We start from the raw sequence: 13,269 nt of genomic DNA, 5'->3' as shown, positions 1-13,269 counted from the left end.
AGGCTGCAGACCATCAGCCCTGAAAGTTAAAACAGGACTCGTATGTGTGTCATGTGGTGTTTAATAAAAATTTACAGGACAGAACATAGTGGATTCAGTTTCCTTTGCTCTTACACTCCCAGTCCAAAGTGTGGCCACGACTGCTGTCAATGCATCTGTCTCTTTTTTCACCTTAATTTTTCACCTGTGTTATTCACCTTAATATCAAAAGGCTCCAAAGCAGTACACTGTAAAACCAAATTAGTAAGCAGAACTTAAAAAAATTGATGTAACTCGTTGCCTCAATGTTTTTAAGTTCATGAACTTAAAAAAAATATTTCAAAAAGGTTAAATATTTGGATTATATGCTACATAAACATTTTAATTACAGTTAAATTAAAACTAGTTATTAAATCAACTTAAATATTTTCAGTTATAGTGACTTAAAATTTCTCTTAACCTTTCTCATGGTATTAAGTTAACATTACAAAAAAAAATAAGTACACAAAGAACCATTTTTAAGTAGCATCAACTCAATATTTATTAGTCTTTGTCATTTGTTTTACAAGTACAAGTAACTCAAAAGCTTTCACACACAAGACTCAAAATCGCATGTTTCAAAACTTAAAATTTTTGTGGCAACTCATTGCCTCAAATATTTTGAGTACAAACAAAGTAAAGTTTAAGTTACAGTGAGTTACACTGAATTCTTGCCCTCTTCTATTTAACACTGCAGTGTTAATTTAAGACAGAAGCATAAAACAATTCAGAGATGCACTAGGCTAAAACCTGAACACCAGATTAAAATAGCACCTCTAAAATTACAAATTTATGAACCTGCCTGAAACTTAACATGTACCATTTACAACTAAAATACACATACAATTATCAAGTACTACCCAGTACTTAACTTTCAAGAACAAGAGTTGTATTAATGCCAAATAACATTAATACAAAAGGCACACTGTGCATATTGTGGGAAAACAACTGGTGCAGAAACATTTTAACCATTATTTTCACAGAAATAATCTACATTGAACTACAAAGGAACTGCCAGGCCTTAGTAATTATTCTGATAAATGTCTACATGCGCATCAAGTCATTTTTGAGACTCTGTAACTTGGGTGACAGTTTACCATCGTCAAGACCAAGTAAAATCTTCTGAATGAATTCAAAAGTGTTGGTCAGTCCCCTGGGATAGCTGAGGTGTAGTGCATAGATCAGTCCAAACATTACCAGGACGGCATCAGCAAATCTGGGGAGGTTGCCCACAATCTCGCTTTCAATGACAACAGAGATTTTCACAGGCTGGAAGTGAACTGGACCTGTGTCATTATCTTTGACGACTGTGAGGAGGGCTACTGAAACATCTAAAAGGTCAGGCTCATCAGATGTGTCCTACAAAATAAAATGGATATAAAAGGATTAAAGATTTTTTATTAAGATTTTTGACAAAAATATTTACAGCAGGTTTAGTGCAAAGATAAAGGCATTTAGTTAGTCACGAGATTTAACAAACAATATTGCTTCAGACCAACTGACAGAAAGTTTAATGATTTTAATTGTTGTGTGAACAAACTACAGTATGATTTTAAACAGAAGATCAGTGTTCTACAGGACCCAGCTAAGCTACCAGTAAACAAGAAATTGATACTATGCTAAAAAAACCTATAAAAACACTTTGCTTTAATCAAAATTATCTAGTACCAAAGTTTTTTTTTTTTTTACAGTGAGGTCAAAGAAAAATCGCTTCTAATCTCTTCAAATCACACAAACTATGTGATTTGAAAGACTGAGGAAGGGTAAGCGTGTAAATATGTCTGTATTCATATGAACTGTTTACTTAATATAGTCGTGAGATTAAAAAAAATAAAATAAAACTTACTGTGCAGGTCTTGAAAAACTCAGAGACGTCCTCACGTAGATACACAGGAAGGGCATGAAGAACAGTAACACGCTTGGTGTGTATGTCATGAACCTCCTATATAAAAGGAGATAAAAACAGAATTGTACATAACTTATTTACTGGTAAACATTACAATCAGATATACAAAATCAGACACATACCAAAAAACCTGGACAAGTTGTTGTATTGAAAGCTCATTTGAATCATCAAACTTTTCAAATGTTTTCCAATGTTCCTCTTTAAGAAATAGACCCATAAAATAGGTATAACAATATTTTTACCTGTTCATCATGGATTTTCAGGATTTCAGTCAAAGCGTCTGACGTCTTCCCGGTTCTGCTTGCCTTCTGTCTGAACAGGGTCATCAGTCTAGGAAGATGTCGGTCAAGCTCAGAGTAGAATGTGTTGGGCAGGTTCTGGTTTGTAATCCGTTGGAACTCTGCATACACCTACATTTTAAAACAAAGACAGACAGACAACACAGCCATATTAACTATGTGAATCTGGCAAATACACTACCCATCCATAAGGCAGAAAACAGCCCCTGAATGTGGTATATGTTGTCAAAAAAAGAAATAACAGGAAAAAGTGCTACTACATTACCTCAGATTCCATTTTGAGTGCAGGCCAGAGTTCCATGAGCTCTTTCACTGGTGGGCATGTCTTTACTATGGTTTGTCGCCGCAGGGCAAATGTGGTTTGCATCATCTTTTTTATAAGCGGCAAGTTCTTCTCAGCTTTCTTCATTTCATCAACAACTTTCTGCCTCAGCTGTTCAAGGGTTGAGGGATTTTCTCCTTGGGGAAAGTTGGGCAGAAAGTTTACCTCCGCTCGTTTGGGTCTTTTAATATTTGAATGTGAAGATTCATTGTCAGGATTCATTCTACTTCTTTTTCCAGCATTCACTGTGATCTCTGAACATCCAGCCCTTCTCATCTTGCTCCTATAGTTGCCCATCTTAAACTTTAGGCTGTTCTTCCATCCATTCCAGCCAGTTTCAGATCCTGCTTCCTTCAAGCAAGGATATTTTAACACAAGAGCCTCAGCTACCATTGCTATCTCCTTATCACTGGGATAAGCCTTGTAGCCATACATCTCAGATGCTAGCTTTTCTAAAATGTCATGTTTTACATCTCTTGTTAACTGAAGATACTTGTTGTTCTTCTCAAATTCAGTATTACCTTCCCGAAGTTTCAATTCAACATCCAAAGAAAATGTGGGAATTGAAAAAAAAACTGAAGGCCATCTTCTCCCACGTTCTGAGGATGATACACTTGAGATTGTTTCTGTTGAGGCAACAGAGCTGGAATCTTGCTCAAAAGACACATGCACAACCGCTTTCTGTGGCAACTCATCAATGTCAGAGAGGGATGTAAGTTTTCCATCAAAGTCGGGGTCTTCATATTTTAAACTGAAGTCAAGGTCTATTTCCAGCTGTTCTTTTATAACAGCAATCAGTGCATCAATAGAGGCTGGTCGTGAACAGAGTTTTAATTTTCTAGCCCGGTCTGGTTCAACAACACGAAGGACCATGGGTTGTGGGGATAGATCTGCCATTATGCTAATGGAAAGCAAAAGATTGGCATGCATAAATGGTTATTAAAATATACAGATTATATGCTGCTAGATAAACAGTAATACAAATATAGTAATTAATTCAATAAAAACTACTCACCACTGGCTAGACTCAGTTCTGTTTTATTTGTATGAATCTCTTGGGTGTTAACAGAAGCAAGCCTTCTACCTCGTATGCAGAGAGCGGGACTGAATCGTTGAGATCAGACTTCAGGTGGATTGACAGACTTGTCTGGGAAGGTGACAGCTCATAGGATCCAAGATGTTCTAAATACCAGCAATCATAATTAGAACAAAGGAATGAAACAGTGCTATTGACAAGGTAGATGTGCTCTACTCTGCAGAACCTAGGTAGTCCACCACTGTCTCCGACAGACAAAAACATTTCACAGACATAGTGTGTGCCATCAATGGTAACCTTTGATGTCTGGTATATTGTGTCACTAGTTGTTAGTGTTCTAATGTGTAGCTGAGCTACTTCTGGTAGAGCTGAAACCAGAACAGAGTCAACCCTGGATGCTTGTGTTTCTGGCTTGAAAAATGATGGGGCAGCAAGATGGTATGCCATCATGTGTTGGTGTCTGACTGCCATTGTCTTCAAAATATTTTTGAAGTTTTGAGCGTCATGCACCACTCGTTTAAAAAAACGGTGTTTGGCCTCAAATCGCATTGTCCAAACATGCACCAGGGGCCCATAGCACTTGATCATGGTGGGGTAATGCTCCACATAGTGATGCTTAGGACGAAGGCTAAACTCTGGGAATGTCTTCAGCAGTACTTGCTTATGATCGCTGATTTTGGACTGAAAATAGTCTAAGGTTTCATCAGAAAATGATGGGCATAATGCTAACTGCACTACCTCTTTCAGTTCCATCAAAACTGTCCATGCACCATTACCTTCTGGTACAACACTGCCTACAAGCAATGGAAGCAGTCGGAGCAGAGTAGCATTTTCATGACCATTCCCTCCTATCGTTCCTCGAGACAGAAATGTTTTGGGAATTGGTTGAGGCCTATCCACTTTATCAGCATGTTGATATGGGAATGATGCAATCTTTTGGTTCAAATACTCTAAAGTGAAGTACTTCATCTGGATCAAGGTCTTAATGCAGAGAGAAATCTCCACAGGAACTATGCCTTCTAGAAGATCATGCAGGACATCTGGAGGAAAGCCTGTGACTGGATGAAAGTAATCCAGGGAGTCACGCAAGACACAACTTGTTTTAACACCAAAGTGGTTGGAGGAAGCGTCATTTTCCTGAATGTTTTGTACATGAAGGTCATGGCTATCTTTGGTTCTTTGAGAAAACTGCCTGGCTTCAGTTGCTGGAAACTGTTCTCTTGTGGCCAAGCAGAATCTGCAAACATAGCCTGCTTTAAATGACTCCACAAAGCCACCTAATCCATGGGCAGCTAGATTGTCAGCAGACACACAAAAGATGGTGCCTTTGACATTGCGACCAAGTCGTTCAATAAAAACACCATCCTGTTCAAGAATATGAACATCATGTAATAATGGAGCAAGTACAGCTGCATACCCATGCCTCTGGAGGTCTGTCACTTTTGCAAGCATTGCTAGCTGTATATTGTGTAATGCTGACCTGTATTTTGGTGACATATTGGCAAGTGCCCAGTATACAGCACAAAGTTTGTGAATTTTACGTGATGTGCCAAGTGGGTTGGCAATTTCAAGCTCATCAATATATAACTGGAGTGGTAAAATGAGATCACCTGTTGAAAATAATTCATTTTCAAGGAAATATGAGCCATTGTAGCATGAGGCATATTGACCAGAATTGGTATTTGGATCAGTAATCATTTTTAGAATGTCTGTGTTTTTAAACAACTCCTGAATCATTTGAAGAATAGGAACATACATTGTGGTATGTCCACGTTGCTCCAGCTGATACTCGACTGGCATTACACATGGATAGTTGTGCTCGAAAAAGACTTTTCTGCGCTTGGATGTGGATAACTCTGCACCTTTAGAAGTACTAGTAAATATAACATTGGAATCCATAACAGCACTTACAACTTCATCCAGTGCAGATTCTGCCACATTGCAACCATTTTTCTGCAATATATCTCTAATTGCCTCCTTGATCAAAGGCCGAGATAAGAAGCAGACCTGATTTAAATGCTCCACTATTTCTTGGGTAGCTGTGTTTGAGACATGTAGGATTGCCTGCATCTTCAAAAATAAGGAAGATAAATTAATTCTAAGATGTTTTTTTAGTACGTCAGTGTCACACTGACCATCAATCCCCACTGGATCCTCATCTGTGCTTGGAGGTTCTTCATATAAATCACCATCAACTGCAGGAATACTGGCTTGACCAACATCACTGACAATGTCATTTTGAAAGTCTGATGAAACGCTTGCTTGGTGTGATCTACTTTTATGAGAATTGAATGAAGAGTATACATTTGTGGTAAAGCTACAATCCTTATATGGGCAAGCCACTGTTTCATGATTTCTTAAATGCCTTCTAAGATGGCAGAAAAGAACAGATTCAGAAAATTGCTGCTGAAATGGGCATAAAGGGCATTTAAATAACAGAGCCTGCTGAGAGTGTTCTGCACTACTACCAAATTGGCGAGTATGACATCTTGACAAATGAGTTCTAAGACTATTAAGTGTCTTAAATGTACACATGCAATAATTATAGATGCATGGAAGGGGGCTTACACTGGAAAAGTGGCTGTGCTGCAGTCTGTAGTGCTTAAATATTTGCAATCTGTCAGTAAAAGAAGCTGAGCACAACTTACATTGCCAAATCATACTGTAGCCAACAACCTGAAAGAAAAACAAAATTAATGTTAGAAAGTGTATAGCTCAATCAAAATAGTTTAATTATTTAATTAACTTTCATATCAAATTTAACGGGGACGATGGGCGACCAGCAATTTGTGTCAAGTTTAGGCCACTTAAAAAAAAAATTGGTTCTCGCCCTTTTTTTGGAGGGGGTGGGTAGGGTGGGCGGGATTTTTTTTTTTTTTTACAAAATTTTGATTGACTGTTTGGACTTTCAAATATGTAAGAAAATACATATTTGAAAATACATACCGAAGAGAGCAGACCTACTTAGTACGCTTCCTCAGTTCTTCCAGTTTGTTGCGTTTCAAATATATTAAATGTAAGAAAATACAAGAATTCCTTGATCCATGTGTATCTCATTCCCAACTATGGATTTCGATACTTTATGCTGATGTTTCATTCGTGAATATAAAAATGATACTATTTGAAACCAATATTCTGTTTGTCATTCCCATTCTAAATGAACAACCAAGATTTTAAAATATATATCTAGAAAGAAAGTGTATTAAAACATGTTAAAACACGAGGAATTTACAAAATACAGGAACCTGAATGGTTGAACAAGGAAATGCAACTCTACAAACAAGTAAAGAACATGTACCACATCACTTCCCCAGATTTAAATCTTTGCACCAGCCCATCTCAGGTAGAGACAAATTTAGGTTCATGAAACCATTCCAAGACTAGGATTACACAATGTGGATCAATCGTCGATGTGGAATGCGCGGGAAATTCAAATTTCGTCATTCTTGGGTATTTTCCATGCGATTTTAACGAAATAAAAAAAATTGGGGTCGGAGGCATTTCGGCGGGTCGAGAGGGGACGAGAACCAATTTTTATTTTTTTTTTTAAGTGGCCTTAAGGAGAATTTTTAGGGGGGCTGAGTACAAATGTTAGGGGGACTAAAGCCCTCCGAAAAATGGCCTAGCGACGCCCATGGCACATGCTCTCCAGCTCCCTAGTTTGCGTATCAGTGGCACGTCAACACATTGGGAAAAGTATATTTTTAGTTATCTAGTTTTGTGGACACCACCCAAAATTAGCAATGGATGTTTTTTTTAATCGCGTATCACGCGTGGACATAATTTCAGCGTCTAATGTCTTTAAAACAAATGTAACGTTTGGCTAAATCGTACACGCAGAATTATAGACTATGGTCCGTTTGAAAAATTATGTAAGTTAGCTGATGTGTTATGCTTTGTCGTTCATTGTTTTTTATTAAGCCTATTTTATCAGTTGTTCCTTGCTAGACATCCATGACTTTTGAATGTAAATATACGTAACTGACGAACGCTGTTTAAAGTTTTGTCTTGATTAAACTGCTGTAACTGTTCACTAGATAAACCCCTGTTTAAAAACACATTTAACACTTACCGTGACACCGACGTTGCTGATAACTGCCGATAGCTTGAAGCTTACATCCTCCTCACTGCACTGCACTGCAGTCTTTTGTGGCGCCAAAGTAACTTATCCACGTGTTGCACGTGACCTTTGACCTTGGGGCAAGGGAACCTCGTAAGCCAATAAAATGATGACCCTTACGTAAACCGAGTCGTAACTTTTTTAATCAAACATATTTTTTCGTTTAAAATTAGTACTTAGAGTGAATTTAATATTTTTCTTGCTAAAATCTTTTACAGCTGAATTTATGAAGACCCAACCATTATTAGGAAAATTAAGTATTTTTAAATATTAACTTATTTAAATACATATAATTTAATAAAAAATGACAATTGGTTACACACACACACACACACACACACACGCAAGTACACATACAATGTTGAAACAAAAAGAAATAAGTACAGCTAAATTATACACCTAAGTGGCACTTACTTAATAAGCACATTGTTTCAGTTAATTAAAAATAATCAGTTTAATTCACTCAAAAACTATAAAAAAGTCACATGAACTCAAAATATTTAGGTTAGTAGAACTGTTTCAGAAAATTAAGTTTATGCTACTTAATAATTTTGATTATTTTGAGCATTTGGGTTTACAGTGTACAGTAATGCAGAACAAATATTGTAACTAACAAGGAAGTGGGGAGGTAATGGACAGAAGTGTTGGTTTTTGGTAACTCCACTCCTCTGACCTCCACTGTAATTTTAGGTTCCTTGGAACAATATTGTAAACCAGTCATCACACACCTAGGGGTTAAAGTCGACACCAACCTTAAGTTTGACACTCAGATAAGGTTAGTTGTCAAGTCAAGCTTTTTACAATTGAGGCAGTTGGCCAAAATAAAGCCAATTCTTTCTAGGCAGCACTTTGAGACAGTAATCCACTCTTTTGTCACTACTAGTTTGGACCACTGTAACGCCCTCTATGTTGGGGTTAGAGGCTCCACTATTGTTCACCTCCAGAAGGTTCAAAATGCTGCCGCACATGGAAATATGAGCATGTCTCCCCCATTTTAGCCTCACTCCACTGGCTGCCCGTACATTTTAGGATTCATTTTAAAATTCTGTTATTTGCTTTTAAAGCCCTCAGTGGTCTTGCTCCATCTGACCTGTGTGAGCTGCTTCACCCTTACACCCCCACCCGCTCTCTCAGGTCAGCTGATCAGCTGTTCCTGACGGTTCCTAAGACTCAGCGTGAGCTTAGAGGGGATCGAGCCTTTGCAGTCGCAGCTCCTAAAATGTGGAATGACTTGCCTTTTCACATTAGAGAGGAATCCCCTCTGTCCGTTTTTAAATCTCTTCTAATCTCTTCTCCTTCACCTTTGACACATTGTGAGATGTTAATTTTAATAGTAAATCTTATTTTAATCTTAGCCTTTTCTTTATTAATTAATAGATTTTTTTAAATTTTTATTAATGGCCTTTTACTCACATTGAATGTTTTGGTTTTTATTAAATTTCTTTTACTTCGTTTTTAAGTGTGTGAATGTTTTTATTTATTCCTTTGTGCAGCACTTTGGTCCATAAGGTTGTTTAAAGTGCTTTTCAAATAAAGAGCTGGATTGGATTACATTGGAAGATGGCTCAACAAATCTCTTTCACAGAATGTAAAATTCGACAGAGGGCGCAAGGTGACATTCTGTCAGGGGCCCAGAATTTTTAGCTACACCTCTGTGTTACTGTGTTTTTTTTGTTCTAGCCATCAATAACTCTGGAGTTGCTATATCGCCACCTGGTGGTGAAAAGATCAGACAAAAATATGTACACATGTTACCAACAGTTTGAAATTGAAGTGCAGAGTTAACAGGTTTAATTAATCGTCCCCACGGATGCCAGTCATGAAATTTGAGAATTGCAAATTAAAACACAGGAAAAAATCAGGAACACTACAAGATAAAATATTTAGCAAACACTCAATGTGCATCCAGGGTGACAAGGGACAACTGGAGGATGATATGACAATCTGACAGTGACATTCACAGCACTTTATATGTTGCCAAAAACAGAAAAGGGGATTAAAATCAAGAATCAGAAATCATGTATGAGGGTGGGGCTGCTTGGTGGTGCAGTGATTAGCACTGTTACCTCCCACCACTGGGACTCAGGTTCGAGTCTCCGCCTGGGTCACATGTGTGGGGAGTTTGCATGTTCTCTCTTGCTAAATTGGCCGTAGGAGTGCATGTGTGTGTGAATGGTGTGTGAATGTGCCTTGCAATGAGCTGCCCCCCCGTCCTGGGTTGTTCCCTGCCTCGTGCACAGATCCTTCCAGGATAGGCTCTGGACCCCCCGCGACCCAGTAGCATAAGCGGTTTAGACAATGGATGGATGTATGAGGGTGAGTCACAATGACGACAGCTGCTCTGTTGACTTGGTCCCAGGAGTCGTCAGCGTTGGTCTGCCGGGGCCCCCGTCCTGTCTGTGGAAGCACCCGTCTTGTTGGCTGTTCTCTCTGCCTGGGCCCCCTCTCCTGCTGCCTCACGTTTGGGTTGAAGTGGCTCCCCAGTGCTTCTGTAAAGCTCTTTGTGTATCTTAGAAAAGGGCTGTATAAATGTAACATTCATTCATTTATTCAAGGTCCCAGCCAGAAGAGTGCAGTACTACACTGTCCCCCACAGCCTGAATCAGCTGGATGTTATAGGATTAAGACACTTCCTGCATTAGGCCATTTACCCTCAGTGTATTTCCATACCCTGACAGGATGGATGACAATACTATGGCCCTAATTTTCAATACACAGTTTTCACAGGAGTCTCACCCTCATCCACATTCTCTGCATTCCTTATCTCATGCTTCTTTGCCACCCGCATCTCCTCTGCCTGCTTTGTCTCATTTTCCCACAATTGAAACACCGTCCAATTTGTCTCTGTTTTAGTTCTACCACATTAGTCCCTGAGCAACCAGTCTGATCCCGTTCCTCTAATTTCAGATGCATCTGGCTTATCTGATTGGGACTGAAGCTGCTGTTACTAGGAAAACCACATTCGTCCCACTGGGGCAGGTCTGACACCGCGTCCTTCCCATATGTCTCCCATAATTGTTGTACAGAATTTCAGCTGGAGTTCTTTCCCAGAAGCAAGTAATTTCACTTTAGCACCTGTTCAGTAAAAGTCAAGTAGGTCTTTAATGTTATTTTTAACTTTACACAGTTGAGTATAGTACAGTTACAAAAGAAACTGTTTCCCTCGGACCAAGGTGCTACTTAAATTAACAGAAGACTAACACATACCAACCTAGCAACATACTGTATGGTGCATAATGAGCAAAAACTGTGCAAACATTGCAGGACAGTGCAAAAAGAGAGGACAACTGACACCAACGAGCACAAACAGCACAGTAAACCCAGTACTGAGAAGGCGCAGTTTGGTTGTCCAATGAGGTAGCAATAAAAATAAATAAAAGTAACTGTAAACATGGCGACAATAAGATAAAAAATAGTAGTTAAATAATAAAGTGTGTTAATGAGTGTATGTGTGTGTGGTATCAGATTAGTCCCTGAGAGTTCAGTAGTCTGACGGCATGGGGGATAAAGCTGTTTGAGTCTGGCTGTGAAGGCCCGAATGCTCCGGGACCTATTTCCAGAAGGCAGGAGGGTGAAACGATAATGTGAGGGGTGGGTGGGGTCATCCACAATGGTGGTGGCTTTGCGGATGCAGTGTGTGGTGTGAATATCTGTGATGGAGGGGAGAGATATGTTAGGGTTATCTTCTTCTGAAGATGCGCTGGAAACAAACCAGTCTCTGAACACAGAACAACACAGACAGCTGTGATGACGTTTTACTTGCTGCAAGGTGTAGGGAATCCACTTGCAGAGTCTCCGCAGTTTCAGCAAAATGATGGTTTATTGAACAGCAAAAATAATACAATGTAATACAGTGTAGAGACACACCGGGTACTGAAAGGCAGCTCAGATACAAATTGAAGACAGTTCTTCACCCCCCTTTATACCCAAAAAGGCCCTCCCCACCAAGGTGTTGTGTGTAGGTGTTGTGAGTGAATTTACATATAAAGAGTGACCCCCTGGAGTGTGAGGATCCTGAGACAGGGACGGGACAGGACAGGGTGGAGACTTTTATGATCATTGTAATTCAATTCTTATCACCTTATCTTATCCTTATCACCATAGTGGTGCCAACTGGAACCCCCATTCTCTCCCTGGCTTCCCCCATGATCATAAATTCCTAACATTGTCTGCATTCAAATGATCAACCAAGAACCTTGGGACATTTTTACCACTTTTCCTTACAAAGGGAAGCCCGGTCCTGACCTCGAGGTGTCAGCCTCTCAGTCGAACTCAGCCAACTTCGAAAGAGTAACTCCCCTCGCAGTGTCTTTTATTGAGGTACACAAACAGGATATGCAACTGACATTGAACATTGTTTGTCACCATATATGGGGTGGAAATATTCAAGCGACAGTTCTTGAGACGTGTTATTGCTCAATTAAGATCAAGCTGCGGCAGGGTGTTGTTTCTAAGCGTCTAGCAAAATGATGATAAAAAAAGTACATATTTCTCTAACACGATACTCCCAATGATTTTCTCACCTGTCATCACTATCTGTTGTAGGAACTTGTGATCTGAGGCGACACAGTTCTCAAAGCAGACCGTGATGCAGCTGCTCAGGGTGCTTTCAACAGTTCCCCAATAGAGTGTGAGAATGGGAGATGGGCTTTTCTGAGCTTCCGTGGAGAGTAGAGGTGCTGCTGTGCTTTCCTTACTATGGAGCTGATGTTGAAGGACCTGGTGAGATTCTCCGCCAGATGGACAACAAGGAATCTGGTACTCTCTACGATCTCCACAGATGAGCCATCGATGTGCAGCAGAGAGTGGTCACTCTGTGTTTTGTGTTCTTCTAACGTCAACAACCATCTCTTTGGTCAACATTCAGAGACAGGTTGTTGGCTCTGCAGCAGTCCGATAGTCATCACACTTCCTCTTTGTATGCTGAGTCACCGTTTTTATTGATGAGACCCACAACAGTCTTGTCATCTGCCTGATGTTGATGATGGAATTCGAAATGTGCATTGCTGCTCAGTTGTGAGTCATCGGAGTTAACAGCAGTGGGCTGAGCATAAAGTCCTGGGTTCCTGCTACAGCGTCTGAGCAGTTGCCTTCGTCGCCCATAGCTCCTGCGCAGCCCGAGCAGCCGCCTCCGCTGCCCCCTGCGGCCCCAGAGCCCGAGCAGCCGCCGCCTGCTTTGCCCGTAGCTCCTGAGCAGCCGCCTCCGCTGCCCCCTGCGGCCCCAGAGCCCACGCCCGAGGCGCTCCCTCCGCCTCAAATGACTGTGCCCCCTGGGGCTCTTGTTCCTGGCCCCACTCCTGTCCCTGACCCAGCTCCAGACTTTCCTGCCCTAGTCCCCGAGGAGGTCCCGGACAGTCTGACCACCGTGTGTGCCACGCCCCCTGATTATCCACGTGTGCTTCCCTGATCGTACCCAGCTGTGTCCGATTATTTTCAATCAGTCCTGTCTATTTGAGTTCATGTCTTACTAGAGTTCAGTGTCCGTCATTGAAGTCCGTCTGCGTGAGATGTTTCCTGCACCCCGTGTTCCTAATAAATCCCCGTATCCTGCCTGCCTTGCCTGTTTCC

General features: G+C 40.4%; 2 protein-coding genes across 2 annotated transcripts; both read right to left on the bottom strand.

Annotated features, from left to right (window-relative positions):
- Positions 1-492: 492 nt before the first annotated feature.
- On the bottom strand, positions 493-2,930 carry LOC125729985 (uncharacterized). Its single transcript, XM_049005754.1, has 4 exons — positions 2,489-2,930; positions 2,167-2,334; positions 1,865-1,960; positions 493-1,377 (listed from the first exon to the last, which is right to left on the bottom strand). Exons 1-4 carry the CDS (start codon positions 2,840-2,842, stop codon positions 1,063-1,065), a joined length of 933 nt encoding a protein of 310 aa, XP_048861711.1. The 5' UTR covers positions 2,843-2,930; the 3' UTR covers positions 493-1,062.
- Positions 2,931-3,398: 468 nt separating this feature from the next.
- On the bottom strand, positions 3,399-6,140 carry LOC125729984 (uncharacterized). Its single transcript, XM_049005753.1, has 2 exons — positions 3,630-6,140; positions 3,399-3,446 (listed from the first exon to the last, which is right to left on the bottom strand). The coding sequence occupies exons 1-2, from the start codon at positions 6,114-6,116 to the stop codon at positions 3,399-3,401; spliced, it is 2,535 nt and encodes an 844-aa protein (XP_048861710.1). The 5' UTR covers positions 6,117-6,140.
- Between the last annotated feature and the right edge of the window lie 7,129 nt (positions 6,141-13,269).

This window comes from Brienomyrus brachyistius, unplaced genomic scaffold (genome assembly GCF_023856365.1).
Source record: "Brienomyrus brachyistius isolate T26 unplaced genomic scaffold, BBRACH_0.4 scaffold978, whole genome shotgun sequence".
Taxonomy (NCBI): domain Eukaryota; kingdom Metazoa; phylum Chordata; class Actinopteri; order Osteoglossiformes; family Mormyridae; genus Brienomyrus; species Brienomyrus brachyistius.
Note: the sequence above shows the minus strand (reverse complement) of the source record. Positions and strands in the feature narration are given on the sequence as shown.